Raw genomic sequence first — 15812 nt, forward strand, 5'->3', positions numbered from 1 at the left:
ACACACACACCCACCCACACACACACACACACACACACACACACACACACACACACACACACACACACACACACAACTTGTTCAGGAAGTAAAGTAAACTGCGCATATGTTTTAGCCGACACATAAGGGATGACAGTGGTGATGATTTTACCTTGGATTCGAGCGAGAGTGAGCCTGCAGTGTAATCGCGCATAGTGAATGCAATCAGAGCGGCTGTCTCAGCTTTCACTTTAAAAGAGTTCGTTTGCAAGCAGCAGAAAGCCGCCTTCATGCGACGTTCACTCTGATGCGTGTATTAGCACCAAATAATAAAAAACACAATATATTGACCTGTGCTTTGTTTTCTATCATGCACCATTCACTTTTGGGATGATGTAAGATGAACACAAATGCACCGAGGTCCAATAGAATCAAGTGAGTGTGAAACCAGACCAATGCTGTGGGGGGCGCCAGGAATAATTGCGCTCAGACTCAGATAACAGCAAACAAGCCCAGTGTAAAAACCACCTTAATATTATAATCTTAATCTGTGTGAATGCCACCTTAATGACTAAAGCCTAAAATATAGTTCACTTTTTAGTTCACGTGAATTGCGTCATCAGAAGATGATGTACTTTACGCGCACCACCAACTTTTTCAAACCGTGCATACCTGTATGAGCAGGTCACACGCGCATTTAAATTTTTTTTTTTTGCAGTAATTAGTTTTTCCACAAGATGGCAACAGTGCCCTGGGGGAGTCAGTTCACAAGGTAGTCAAAGAAAAACTGCATAAACAGAACAGACTGCATAAACAGAATAGACACATGCAAACACATGCAAGCTACAGTGACGATGGAGGCCTACATAGGCGAGATTGTGTGAAGAGGTTAGAAATTCCCCTTATTTGTACAACTCTAGCATGAAAGAATACAAAGATGTTGTGTGTTCGCCTGTACGTGTACACTAGCGTACGCGTAAAAAACGAAGTATACCCTACCCAGGGCCTAACAGTGTTGGTGGTAGGGTAATGAATTACAAATAACATGAGTTCTGTAATCAGATTACTTTTTTCTGGTAACTAGCAAAGCAATGCTAGATGTAGATCTAGTCTAAATGTGAACATGCATTTACTCATCTCACTTGCACAAAAGAAATCCGTATTCCTCAAACTGAATAAAAACAGTGAAATGCAAATAATGTAATAATTAAATATGTTAAATAACACAAATATGCATTTAATCTCACTTTACTAACCAATGTCTTTGCTGCAGACCTTTAATGATTCAGTTCAACCACATGAATAAGCAAAAATGACTTTAGATAAACATCACATTTGTTTCTTTTTTATTGTTGAAGTAAGAGTGTTGAACTTTCTTCTCGTTTGTGTCCTATTCTTCTGCAATCCAGAATGGCAGCACAGCTGAAAGTTTGAGGCTTATTCCTTTCACTTTTAGTGTAAATGGTCCCAACTATAGAACTTTAGTTTTTCTTTTTTTATTAAAAAACAAACCAGCAAGCCCAGCCCAGGTGAGAAAAAAAAATGCAATATTAACATAACATTACTTTACATCAAAAGTAACTAGGTAGCAAATTTAGTTACTTTTTAAGGGAGTAACACAATATTGTGTTGCATTACGTTTATTGTCTTGTCACATTGACAATTACAGATTACATTACATTAATCATGTAAATGTAGATGGCATCCTTGGATCATTCATTTAATATTTCTATTGTAAAATATTAATCTAAACATCACACTCTTTGACCATTACATCTAGAGCACCACTTTGATTTGATTTGCAACCTCAGTGATTTTGACAATGTTAAGCGCTGTTGGAGAGCTCAGATGATCAGTCTGTAATCTTGGCACTGTACAGTATCTTTGCAGAACCAAAGTACAGTTATCATTTGCCAATTTCACAACTTTTATTATATATAAAAAATCTAGAGGTCCAAACCTCAAGTGGTGGGTATGGTCATGACTATTCATGGACAATCTGACCAAAGACTAGCTGAAAATCAAAAGTCTGAAGTCATGAGATTTTTATGTGATTTGTGCCAAATCGTATAAAATTTACTGACAGTAAAGTTCATTGTTACACTCACTAGGGCTTTGACAGTGTTCAGGGTTCTGACAGGTTTCTGGACAGAGCTCCTCTTGTCCAGATGCTCATTTGGATGGACATTTGTGACATTTTATTTTTGTTTTTGTTGGACCTCATGGTGCTTCATTCCAACTGACAGCATAATCTGATGATCACACTGTGTCAGCGTAACTATTAACACTGCGACAGTCTCGAAAGTGAGAGTCCTGGATTTGTTGCCACAATGTAACTTCAGTGTCAGATGTTAAAAGGGATGTTGTTGCATTGCTAATCTCTAGGTAATATTTTACTTGACTGATTAGCCTGTGAGCAGACATGCAGTAGACCAACCAGTTCAACCTTAGTTTAGAGGATATGCTAGACTTTATAACTTTCATTCTTATGAAAATGACAGGTGTAACTCTTGGTCTTAACAGCAGCATTGATCGTATCTGCTGCTTTTTTGATGAGAAACATCACAAAGTCAGCCATATTGTTTCATTAATATTCATATTCAATGTCTGCACAAATACATGCACAGCTAAAAATACATGCAAAATATATTTGGGAAAAGGTTTTGGCATGAGTTGTAACAAGATCTCAGGTTTTAGGCGGCATCATCCGGTTTGAATCTTAATATATTTCAACTCTCACATTTCTCTTCAAGGTCGGAAATCCTACTTCTAAAACAAAATAGAACATCTGAAGGGCAGTGCTAAATGAAAAAAAATGTGTCATGTTGCCGTCTTGAGAGATGAGTGAATGTTTTTAAGTTTTTAGTAGTTGTGTATGAATCGCTCAATTGTCCTCAGTGTGAAAAGATGAATCTCAAGATCATACATTCACTGTTGGCAAAGGGCTACAGATATGCAAAAGATGCTAGAAAACCAATGAATGTGCAGGACCTGGAGGATTTTTCTGAAAAAGAGTGCTCAGTTTAACTGCTCAGGACAAACAAGGGACTCATGAATAACTATTACAAAACATAAAAAGAGTTATTGATCATCCAGACAACAAACAGTATTAAGATTCAAGGGTATGTAAACTTATGAAATGGTTCATTTGTCTTGTTATGGATTATATGTAAAGCCACTTATTTAGCATAGTACTAAAAAATAACAGGCAATTTTTATGATCCCTCTATTTTTTTTGTATATATTAGCATCTTGAATATTCTGCAAGGGCTATGTAAATGTATGAGCAGAACTGTAAATGGGCCATAACTAGGTGTTGTTTTTTTAGCATGTTGCTGGCTGATTCAATCATGTATTTTCTTATGATATTTATATGATATTTGAGCATACTTTATTATTATTTGAGCTTTACTTTATACTTTGTATCAATATTTTTCTTTTATTTGTGGATTGCATTTATATAATTTCCTATTGCTCAATTACTAATGAAATAATTTGTCTGACGGTACGTTTACATGACAACTATGCACTAAAAGCATAAATGTTTTTCTTTTTGTGTTTTTCACGTACAGACGACAACGTTGTATTACACCGTGTCTACACCAGATGCGACTGTTGTCACGTCGCATTGCTCTGCGCCGCAACTGCTAAAAGCTGTCTATGCTGATCGCGACAAACCGACCATTGCAAAGCACTTGGACTGTCAGAAATAGAACGGGGAATCAGTTTACTTTCGGGAATTTGTGTCGCGTCGCACCACGCCTCATTTAGACAATATCACTGATTATAATGGGTTCTATTGTCTTTTGACGCGTCACGTTGCGCCGCTCGCATCCGGTTTAGACATTGTGTTATGTTGCCAGTAGTTGGTGATGTCACTTTCTAAAGAAACACTACGCTCCAACATATACTGAACATGTAATACGCATGCACATGGCGTCACCATTTTCACAAATTCATGTTTTTGTAGTTTAGACAGAGACAATAAAAATATTGTTTTCAAAAACTTGTACTTTGAAACCCGTTTATAAAAGTATGCATTTTCAGACCCCCAAAATGCTGTTCCAATTGTAAATAAACGGCCAAAACGCATTGAAAGTTTCCTATTTTTAGTCGTGTAAATGGCCCCTAAATAAGCAGTAACTCTAAACCATCCACATGAACTGTGAAATGAACTGTACAAGAGAACCTGAAACAGATTCAAAGTAATAGCACGTCTCACAAACTGTCCATGATGTATGTTTATATGAGAATTATTAGGATGCATCCCCAATTCTTTTTCATTTAGACAGAGGGTTGTATTTGCACAGTCAAAGGTTTTTTGTGAGTACTTGGACTTACTCTTACTCTCAGACATAATATAATTAAAATTAGGTTAACCTATCAGTAATATGATTATGCACTTAGTGTCCACTGACAGTTGCTCTAATAGCAAAAGGGAGCCAGTGTTCAATACCTCCTTATTTCCCTGGACAAAGGTTGCCAGTGTTCCTTGTGGTGCTGTTACATTTGTTGAATCACAAATGAGATCGATTTGCCTTTCTGTGCACGTGAGCTCTCAGTAGCTCAACTGTCCTGTGTTTAAAGAGTTTCAGGCTGATGGTTTTCTTTCCACAGGTGGTTTTGCTATCGTATTTCTGGTGAGGACTCATCAGGGCGTCCGTTGTGCGCTGAAGAGAATGTATGTCAACAATGAATATGACCTTCAAGTATGCAACAGGGAAATTCAGATTATGGTGAGATACTCCCTTACATGGTTCTTTACATGCCTTGCACATTTTTGTAATGTTCCTGCAGCTCAACTGGTAGAGCATGACACTAAAGGCACAAACATACTGTTAAAATATATTTATATTTATAGCTTTTCTGGGGGAAAAACATCTGCCAAATTAATGAATGTCAATTGCATATCACCACAGGCAGCAATTATCAGGGTCAGGCTCTTTGAAAAAGGGGAGATAATGACCACAATTTCCAGATTTGCCATAACAGAATATTTATGGTTGTGAATTTCAGTTAACAGATATTTTATTTATGCTGTTCCCTACTGGTGGAAATTTGTGTCCCCAAAATATCCTGTTATTGATGCCTATCAAATTTCATGCAGATGTGACTTTGTGTTCAGTAGGTATTTAGACCAAGTCATTATGGGTCATGGCCAAAAACTGAATTAGCATTTGTTTGCCAACAAAAAAATTGACAAAATAGCTTTAATTTGTATTTATTTAGGTTTGTTTATTATTTTTTTTGTCAGCAGGGACTCTACGTGATAAATAGCAAATCTCATGCAAAACGGAAAAACTGCCTAAAATAAGTTAAAGTGATTTTTTTTTTTTTGATAGATGGAAATTGACGATTCAAAAAAAATTTACAGACACACACACACACTTTTTTTGTTTGTTTTCCAAATATAATATTATATGTATATTAATTCCCTTGGGAACACAACTGGTGCCAATCTTGCGTCACAATTATCAATTGTATTGAAAATTAAACTTGAGTATTTCACTAATAGCCTTTACAGTTTATTTTGTGTTATACTACGGGGCTGTTGAATGCTTAAATCTAATTGGTTGACAACTGTTCTAAGGTGTGCAATTATTTTCAGGGAAACGCAAGGCTAAAGTAGTTCCAGGCAGCTCTTGACCACATTGCAGTTCCATATCACTTTGCCAAATGATTTCAGTTATTTCAAAGGACCTTACAGCCTACAACCGCAAAAGAAACAAAACCCACAATGACACCGACCAAGCAAATAAATAAATATTGTGAACAACAGGATAAAACCAACAAATTATTTCCATGTTTTTTGCCTCAATTGCATTTTACCCTTTCTCCCGCTTTCTCTCACACTCAAACACTTACACATACAGTACGAACACACACTTGAACAGAAACGTGTTGTCAGCGCTGCTCTGACGATTTTATTAGTAAAATAGTTTAGCAACGTAAAAGCTACATGATATTTCATACTAGCAAGGTAATGACTGTGATGTTCTTGAAGCAGATAAACTTACAATTTTGCTTTTGGTAAAGGCACTGCTACTGAACACTGTAGAGACACTTACCAACTCAGGTAATTCACACACGCTTGATCTTTCTCTCTCTCTCTCTCTCTAGCTGCATTGATAACTGCATTATTTTGCTATCAATGGCTCAAGTCTCTGTTACTTGCTCTAAAATGAGGTGTAGGATGAGATGCATAAGAAATTAGTTCTACACACAAGAGCATTTTATGGAATAAAAACCTGACAAATGTCTTGAAATACAATATCTGAACAATGTCTTGAGGGGTTAACTCTAGTATAAGTGAAATAATTGACTGTTAGAAAATAACACTTCTTGTCATGGCCGCATTAGAACCTCGGGAGTGCGTTATTTTGTAATAATTCAATGGCCCTTTGTCAATTATTCTTAACATAACTGACTGGCTGTACATTATTATCTTGTACATTAGGAACTAAATTTCAGTTATTTGCTCACACAAATGTATTGTATGACTTCAGATGCATTCATCCACTTTTTGGGTACACTATTCCTTAAACCTGTTCCAAACAGATGTTTTCTGTAGATTCCCTCCCCCATCACAATTTGTCCTCTATTTGATTTATCCTCTTAATACCATTACAATTAGACCTTCAAATCTGAGCCATGAACAATCTTAAAAGGATTTGAGGTCCACTGTTCCCCAGTTTGCATGTAGTGCAGTAAATACAGTGCCGAGAACAGTACAGTGCTGGTAAAGGTCATTCGTGTCCTCTGGGATTGAGTTTCGAATGGAAATCCAGTGCACCCTACTAAATAGACAGGGAGGAAAATGTCAGCACTGTTTTAGCTTCACAAAGTGTCTTGCTGTTTCAAAATGAGCAGCTGCTCACAGTGCACTCCTAAATAGACGACTAACTGAGGGCATTTCAAATTTGTGAATGAATGAGTCGATTTGAAAGGACATTGACCAGCTAAGCTATTTCATTTAAAAACTAGCATTGACTTAGTCGCCTCAAAGGATCATTGTCTGAGCTTTTAGCAAATGGTTGGAAAACAAAGTGAGCTTTCACATTTCAGACACTGTTTAGTAATTCTGACAAACCTTAATTTCAGGAATTTCATATAAATACAAAGTATTTATTTGTACACCAAATAAACTGCCTTTTATATACAGAGAGAATAACATTTGTTAGTGAACGAATTTAGTGATTTTAAATGAGTTAAGACAAAAATTAAGGTTGTATCGGGAGTCTTTCCATTTAATGTTAACTTTGTAAATAGTCACAAGTTATCTAGTTTGAAATCCACTCTCCAAAGGACATTCCAAACAAACACACACACACACACACACGCACACACACACGCACGCACACACGCACACACACACGCACGCACACACGCACACACACACACACACACACACACACACACACACACACACACACACACAGTGGATATAAAAAGTTTATAAATACATTTTATAAATTTATATATTTTATAAATTATAAATTTTTTACAATAAATGTGCAAAAGTTCTGATATTATCCTTCTGTTTCATTTTTTTCATCAAAAAAAAAAATTTTAAACAGGAAAATGTAGGTTTTATATGTAATGCCATTGAGAACCAAAGTAACATTTCAGAGAAAAAAGCTAAAAATAAAAACTTAAAATAACCCATTTGCAATTAATTATCAAGTTCATGTGAAATAGTACGCACCTGTCTTCACCTGAAATGACTCCAATAAATCTCATCTGTTCTTGAAAGATATTTCTGACATTTTGGTTGCATGCTACTACAAGAGCCATGGGCCACAAAGAGCTTATGAAGCATCAACGGACTTTGCATCAACTTTAGTATTCCGTGGCACTGCTTAGGTTGTAATTTTTACATCAATGGTGCAAAAGTTTCATTTCTTTGAGAGATGTCATGTACACTTTTTTTTTTTTTTTGCTTGCTCTCTAAGGGCACGTTTACACGGCAACGATGTACTGAAAATCGAAAAGTTTTTCCTTTGCATTTTTCGTGTACATTATCAAAACGATCTCCGTTCACATGGATCCATTAAAACGACTAATAATGCTGCTTCTTGTCATTAAACTGACCTCTACATTCCAAAGTCATAAAGAAATTACAACAATTTATGCTTCACTAGGAATAACGGTCAATTACTTGTTACTTTTCTGAAATAAGACAACAAATGTGACCTTTGAAGGACGCAGCCTTCAAAACGAGATACAGGCACTAATACACATATGCATGACGTCACAGTTGCTACAGGTTTGCGATTTTGTAGTTTACACAGACAATAAAGCTATAATTTTCAAAAGTTTGTGTTTTAAGGCCCCCAAAATGCCATTGCCGTGTAAATAAATGGCCAAAACACATAAAGTTTCCCATTTTTAGTTGAAAATGGTGTTGTGTAAACGTGCCCTAAATGTGTTGATTTTCTTCAACAGAGGGACCTTGTGGGTAACAAAAACATTGTTGGTTTCCTGGACTCCAGCATCACAGCAGTGGGATCAGGAGATGTTTGGGAAGTTCTCATACTGATGGACTTCTGTAGAGGTCAGTGTTCCTCTTGCGAGATGGTTTGCAAATTGGGATCCAGACCCCTTTTTCCCACTACTTTTAGTGGTCTGGACCTACTGTGCAACATATTTCTGTGTGTATAATCCAGGTGGGCAGGTTGTGAACCTGATGAACCAGCGCTTACAGACTGGATTCAGTGAGCCAGAGGTGCTGCAGATCTTCTGTGACACATGTGAAGCTGTTGCTCGACTACATCAGTGCAAAACTCCCATCATCCACCGGGATCTCAAAGTATGAACTCTCCAGACATTTATTATTCTATTTCTTTCTTGAAGAAATAGTTCACAGAAAAATGAAAATTCTGTCATCATTTAGTCACTCCCATTTTGTTCCAAATCTATATGACTTTCTTATGAAACACAAAATAAGTTTTAAATATTTTTTGGGTAACACTTTATTTTAGGGTCTTTTAACTAGTTGCTTATATTACTAGAATATTGGATGTTTATTAGTACTTATTAGGCACATATTAATGCCTTATTCTGCATGACCTTATTCTACATGTCTTAAAGGTGCAATATGTAAGAATTTTGCAGTAAAATATCCAAAAACCACTAGGCCAGTGTTATATATATTGTTCACTTGAGTACTTACAATATCCCAATTGTTTGCAACTATTAATCGTGAGAAAATTGCAATTTTAACCAAGGCTCCGGGACGTGGGAGGAGTCCCCTGTCAATTGCGTCAGATTGTGTTACCCCTCAGTTTCCGGTTTTATTTTGAAGAAACCATGGAAACACCAAAGATGTTTTGATAATTGTTATATAGCTCAACACGTTTAGTCTTATTGTTTAAATCTAATTTTCTTGATCCAGCATTTACTATGATATTCTAAAAACATGTCCCTAGATTGCATGCTCAAACTTAGCATCATCAAGCCACGCCTTTTATTATGAATAGGCCTCTAGCGACCTCTAGCGGACAAAATTCTTACATACTGCACCTTTAATACTACCCAATACTTAAAGACATAGTTCACCCAAAAATGAAAATTTGATGTTTATCTGCTTACCCCCAGTGCATCCAAGATGTAGGTGACTTTTTTTCTTCAGTCGAACGCAAATTATGATTTTTAACTGCAACCGCTGCCGTCCGTCAGTCAAATAATAGCAGTAGATGGGAACTTCAACTATAACAGTAAATAAAACTTGCTTAGACAAATCAAAATTAAACCCTGCGGCTCGTGACGACACATTAATGTCCTAAGACACGAAACAATCGGTTTGTGCGAGAAACCGAACATTATTTATATAATTTTTACCTCTAATACACCACTATGTCCAACTTCGTTCAGCTTCCTGTTAGTGAGGTCAAAAAACGCGTTGTGATGACGGAAGTGATCTATCGCCCATATACTTCAATGAGCGCAAGACATCACTTCCGTTGTCAGAGCGCGATCAGACCTCACTAGCCGGAAGCTGAACGAAGTTGGACATAGTGGTGTTTTAGAGGTAAAAAATTATATAAATACTGTTCGGTTTCTCGCACAAACCGATCGTTTCGTGTCTCAGGACATCAATGTGTCGTCACGAGCCGCAGGGTTTAATTTGGATTTGTTTATGGAAGTTTTTTCAACTCTTATTGTTCAAGTTCCCAATCACTGCTATTATTTGACTGACAGACGGCAGCGGTTGCAGTTAAAAATCATAATTTGCGTTCGACTGAAGAAAAAAAGTCCTCTACATCTTGGATGCACTGGGGGTAAGCAGATGAACATCAAATTTTCATTTTTGGGTGAACTATCCCTTTAAACTTAACAGCTACAACAACTACCTTAATAATTATTAATAAGCAGTAAATTAGGAATTTATTGAGGGAAAAGTCGTAATTAATAGTGAATATATGTTACCGGTAACACTTTAGTTTAGGGAACACATATTCACTATTAACTATGACTTTTGCCTCAGTAAACTCTGAATTTACTGCTTATTAATAGTTAGTAAATTAGTTGTTAAGTTTAGGTATTGGTAGGATTAAGGGATGTAAAATATGTTCATGCAGAATAAGACATTAATATGTGCTTTATAAGTACTAATAAACTTATGTAAAATTATGTATGGATAATCAAGTAAACATCAGTTGATTCAGTCTAGTAAATGTTCATCTTAAAATATTACTAGCAATATAAAAGTTATTCTTACATTTAACTTTAAAACAAATCAGTAAAGGTTTCACGGTAAAAAAAAAAACACGGCCTCATGGGGGACATTTTTACAATTATACTAAAAGACTTTTACTTACTAAAAAAGTATAAAAAAATACATACTATATAAATAAAGCAAAGTTTTGATCTTACTGATAATTTTGAGACCTTAGAAATTTGTGTATCAAATATACAGTAGATTTTATAGGGTTAATATCTGGCTTTACTTTTTGTTTGTACCCTTTTACATTTGTACCCGTTTTACAACCTCCTCTCTTTGTGTCTTTTATAGGTGGAGAACATCTTGCTGCATGACAGAGGTCATTATGTACTGTGTGATTTTGGCAGTGCCATTAACCGTTCCCAGAATCCACAAACAGAAGGCGTGGCAGCTGTAGAAGAAGAAATTAAGAAGTGAGCTTCAGTTTCTTTGTTTATATTGCACACCAATATTTGTTTACACCAATTAAATCTTTTGCTCTCTGTGTGATTTAAGGTACACTACTCTTTCATACCGGGCCCCAGAAATGGTGAATCTTTATGGGGGCAAGGTTATCACTACCAAAGCAGATATATGGGTAAGTTAAATAGGTGAAGACTGTTAGAGGATAATTCTGTTATCTACAACAACAGTGTATATCAGTAGCAACCAAAGCATTTGTCTTCAGCCACCCTTCCTTTTGATAGCATTTTAAACATTATAATGGATGTTTAGTCCTTCGATTGCTAATTGTCTTGTCTTTTTACAGTGTTCAGAAACACAATGACTTTTGTATGTTTGTGTCCTCAGGCTTTGGGCTGCTTGTTGTATAAGCTGTGTTATTTCACATTGCCGTTTGGAGAGAGTCAGGTGGCCATCTGTGACGGCAGCTTCACCATCCCAGACAACTCCCGCTACTCGCACGACATGCACTGTCTCATCCGTAAGTTCAGCTGTTGATTGGCTATCTAATTTGTTTGTTTTTTATTGAAAGATTGTCTTGAAGAGACACTTCTTGCTAGTTTCATTTCATGTGCATGTCCTAAATGCACACAATTAAACAATATTTTTATGCTTGCATAGTTTTGCAAAATTACAGCTTAAATCAGCATATTAGAATGATTTCTGAAGGATCATGTGACTGAAGATTGGAGTAAGGATGCTGAAAATTCAACTTTGTCATCACAGGAATAAATTACATTTTAAAATATATTAAAACAGAAAACTGGTATTTGAAATTGTAATTTTATTTCACAATATTAGTTTACGTCAAGAGCATAAGAGGCTTCTTTTGAATGATTTGAATGTGTTTTTGTAGTTTAGATTAGAGGCTATATACAAAGTTCTGTTATGAAACTCTAGATGGCAAAGGCTGATAGGTCCTTAACTGAATTTGCTTGCAATCACATCATTCTCTATAGGGCACAGCTGATTGGCTCCTGCTGTATCAGTAGCCAATGAGCTCACTGCTCAACCTGCAAATACTTGGTCAGCATTTGCTGTAACAGTTTGCAGCGTGCTTTCAGAAACCCTCCACCTTCCCCAGCTCCACATTTTATAAATCTGCTATGGGTAATTCATGAATGTGTTGGCAGTAGCAGTCCCGTACTTGCTTTGCAGCAGCTGCAGCAATAATCAACAGCAGCAGCAATAAAGCAGCAGCAATAAAAATAAAGCAGTAGATCTATTCTGCCAAGACCAAATATATCTACGTTGTCATAGCCATTATCATGCCAAACACTCCGAGAGTTGTCATGACAGAAATATATGTAAGCATTTGAAAAGTAGCAAAAACAAATAAAGACAAACAAAAAAAAAAAGGTCCACTTTAATGTGACCTTCATATAACAAAAAGAGAAAAAAATCTGTGGAACAAAAATATGCAAGTTTTCAAGATTTACCAAAACTGATTTTTACCAGTAGAATTTTTTTGTTTTGATTCGTTTCATTTTTCCCATTTTAGGTTACATGCTGGAGCCAGACCCTGATGTAAGGCCAGATATCTACCAGGTGTCCTATTTCGCCTTTAAACTGGCACGGAAAGAATGCCCAGTACAGAATATTGAGGTAAGACCTGCTCATTCAGACAAATGACTTAAGATCTCTCTTCCCTCCTCCTGTGCTATAACTAGACAAACTCCCATGTGCATTTGCCCTGATCTTCTCACCTGTTTTCCTGTAACACATGGTTTTTACATGGTTTTTGTTCTCTATTCTAGCACATACTTCTAAATCCATGTTTAATTCATGCCCATCCCTTTCAGTAGATATCGTAAGTGCTTGCACGTAACGCAGAGGAAGTGGAATGTTGCTCGTTGCTGCCATTTGGCCCAGATCCAGTGGCCCCTCCCACTCTGTGCAGTATTGATAGCATAATGGAAGCATTGAGTCATGATCAAAGATATATTAACATTGGCACAGCAAAGTGTTGTTTAGAGTTCAATAGGAATGACCTCTGTCAAACAGGTTTTTTTTTTTCAGTGTTGCTGCTACAAAAAGACTTTTTAGAAAAAAAATATTTTTTTTGTTCTTATAAGCACATGGAAAATCTTATTGTAAAGTAAACAGCTATTTTAGGGTAGGGAAATCCAGTGTTATAGAGGTATCCCTAGTGTGGGGATGTTTGGCTCAGACTGCGTCTACAAATAAATATCAGAGCTACTGAACATGCCTTTATTACACACTTGTGTTTGTGCCAAAAACACACCTATCTTTTGTTGTTGATGTCATCTTCAGTTATTTTTACACACTCATGGAAATTAAATTATGATACTTAGGGAATGAGACACTTGGGAAACTATATTAAATAACTATATAACTTAAATTAAACTGAAGTAAATTAAGAAACTTATTTAATTAACTTTTAAAATGTTACTGGACTTTATGCACAAATAATTGGTGCAGGTTATTCCGTGATATTTTATTATTATTTTTTATTTATGTACTGTTATAGCATTTATTAATAATTTGAACAAGCTTTTATTTTATATTAGCTTTTAAGTTCAAGTTTTTGTAACTTTGATATGTGCTTTTGCCATTTTTTTTTTTATTATTATTTTTTTTATAAAAATAAAATGTATTAATATATTTCTGTTTAGCTTTATTTATTTCAGTTTTAGTAAATCCAGTAATTGTAAACTAATTTTATTTGTTATTTGCCAAGGCAACATTTCAAATTTGTTATAAATAACAAAATTGTACGTTTTTTACTTTTTTTTTTTTTTTTTTTTTTTTTTTTTCTCCATGTAAACTTGATATTTTATTTCAGCCTTATAACAATTTGTAATAGTTTTAGTTTTGGTTTTAATTACCAGTAACTACACTGTTGTTTATTCCAAAAATGTTTGGATTTTGGAATTCGTTCGAAAAGTTGGTCCGCATCTGGAATACCTTTTCTTTTCTGCAAACTCAAACTCAATTTCTGCTCTCTCCATATTGGTAATCAGTAGATGCCCACTTTTCACAATCAAGTAAATTCATATATACCACTCAACTTGTTTTTGTGTTGAATTTCAGAAATCTCAGAAATAAAATGAGTTGCAAATGTTTCATGTTGACTAAAGACAATCAAATTCAAAATATAAATAACAATGTGATGGATGGTAGTAATATTCTTCTCATTCCACTAGAATTCACCCATTCCAGCAAAACTCCCAGAGCCAATCAGAGCCAGCGAAGCTGTGGCCAAGAAGAGTCAAAACAAAGCCAGGTGAGACTTTCTTTTATCTCAGATGTTTTTACATTTTTATGACATATATTTTTTTTAGTCCTTTCGATGCATATAGTGGTGCAGGGATGACGTGAAATAAGGTCTGCGGTAAACATAACTTGACGATTACAATGTAAACTGCACACATTCACACCCAAAACTTCTTTAGTTACATATTAGAAACATATGTTTTTTAAAATAAACATAACATTATCAAAATTTAGGTCTTGATATGGGTGTGTGCAGTTTATGATGTAGACATTCAAGTATTGTCAAGTTATGTTTATCACAGACCTTACTTTACTCATAAATTATTATAAAAACCCCATTATAAAAACCCAAAGGGAAATTCTGAGGGAAAGTCTTCCAGGTTGTGATGTCATCCCCTTATATAATAGTAGTTCTGACTTACTTGAACTTTTTTTTTTCATTCAGGCTCACTGATCCAATCCCCACTCTTGAGACATCCATAGCACCACGACAACGTCCCAAGGCTGGCCAAGCTCAAGCAATCGCAGGCATCCTGCCCATCCAACCAGCACTCACCCCTCGCAAAAGAGCCAATGCACCTACAGGACCCAGCCAACCAATCAGTGAGTGTTCGTTTATTCACCTACATCCAAAATCAAACACTATCACCACCAGAACAAACGCATTTGTGTGGCTACAGTCCTTCATCTCCTTATGCTTACTCTCTTCCCCTGACAACACTTCACACGTTGTATTGAGCGGCATGTGTCTTTGGCTGACACACACGGCTCTAGTATTCCCACTGGTTCAATCAGTGTGTCATTAGAGAGAGCTTTCAAAACCTCAATAATGAGCCTGACACACTGAATCCTATTGAGCTGTCATCTCACTTATTATTTCTGAAATCAATGCTAATTAAAGGCCTACATGTTTCATTGGTAATGAATATCCTGACATATTATCCTCCTGCAATGTTTTGGCACCAGATTATCTGGGTCTGGAAGGTAACACCATGATTTAGGATGACGTTTCATTTGTATCAAGTAATTTATTATCACTGAAAATGCTAAACAAAGCAACAAAATTGCAACCACACAGACTATAATTTATTTATTTTTTAATATACAATATAATGGCATACAATGTAATGTACAATAAATGGTAGTAAATAAAAAATAGCAGTTTAAAAAAAATGTTGAACTTTTGATTAACACTAGAACTAGCAAGGCAGTCATTTTGACCGTTTTAAAGATTTGCAATGTAATAACTTTGTTGAAATAAAACCCATATAACTACAGTTCCATGACTTTTCTTAAATTAATGTAAATTTTATTTTAACATTGTTATTTTATTAAAATTACAAAACACAAAAGAGTTCTGAGTATTTCTACCTTGAATGGCCATAGCGGTCAATTTGACCACACATATTACAGGGGTGGTATCTCCTCAGCG

The 15812-nt window shown here is 35.6% G+C and overlaps 1 protein-coding gene across 11 annotated transcripts in view; it reads left to right on the forward strand.

The window, feature by feature from the left end:
* aak1a (AP2 associated kinase 1a) overlaps window positions 1-15812 on the forward strand; it is a 69561-nt gene that overhangs the window by 19987 nt on the left and 33762 nt on the right. For all 11 annotated transcript variants that reach the window (XM_067395383.1, XM_067395388.1, XM_067395390.1 and 8 more), the window contains exons 2-10: window positions 4597-4715; window positions 8425-8533; window positions 8646-8788; window positions 10994-11115; window positions 11198-11279; window positions 11492-11624; window positions 12645-12748; window positions 14311-14390; window positions 14826-14983. In XM_067395383.1, the coding sequence (XP_067251484.1) occupies window positions 4597-4715; window positions 8425-8533; window positions 8646-8788; window positions 10994-11115; window positions 11198-11279; window positions 11492-11624; window positions 12645-12748; window positions 14311-14390; window positions 14826-14983 (1050 nt within the window). The remainder of the gene's footprint in view (window positions 1-4596; window positions 4716-8424; window positions 8534-8645; window positions 8789-10993; window positions 11116-11197; window positions 11280-11491; window positions 11625-12644; window positions 12749-14310; window positions 14391-14825; window positions 14984-15812) is intronic.

Source organism: Chanodichthys erythropterus, chromosome 9 (assembly GCF_024489055.1).
Source record: "Chanodichthys erythropterus isolate Z2021 chromosome 9, ASM2448905v1, whole genome shotgun sequence".
Taxonomy (NCBI): Eukaryota; Metazoa; Chordata; class Actinopteri; order Cypriniformes; family Xenocyprididae; genus Chanodichthys; species Chanodichthys erythropterus.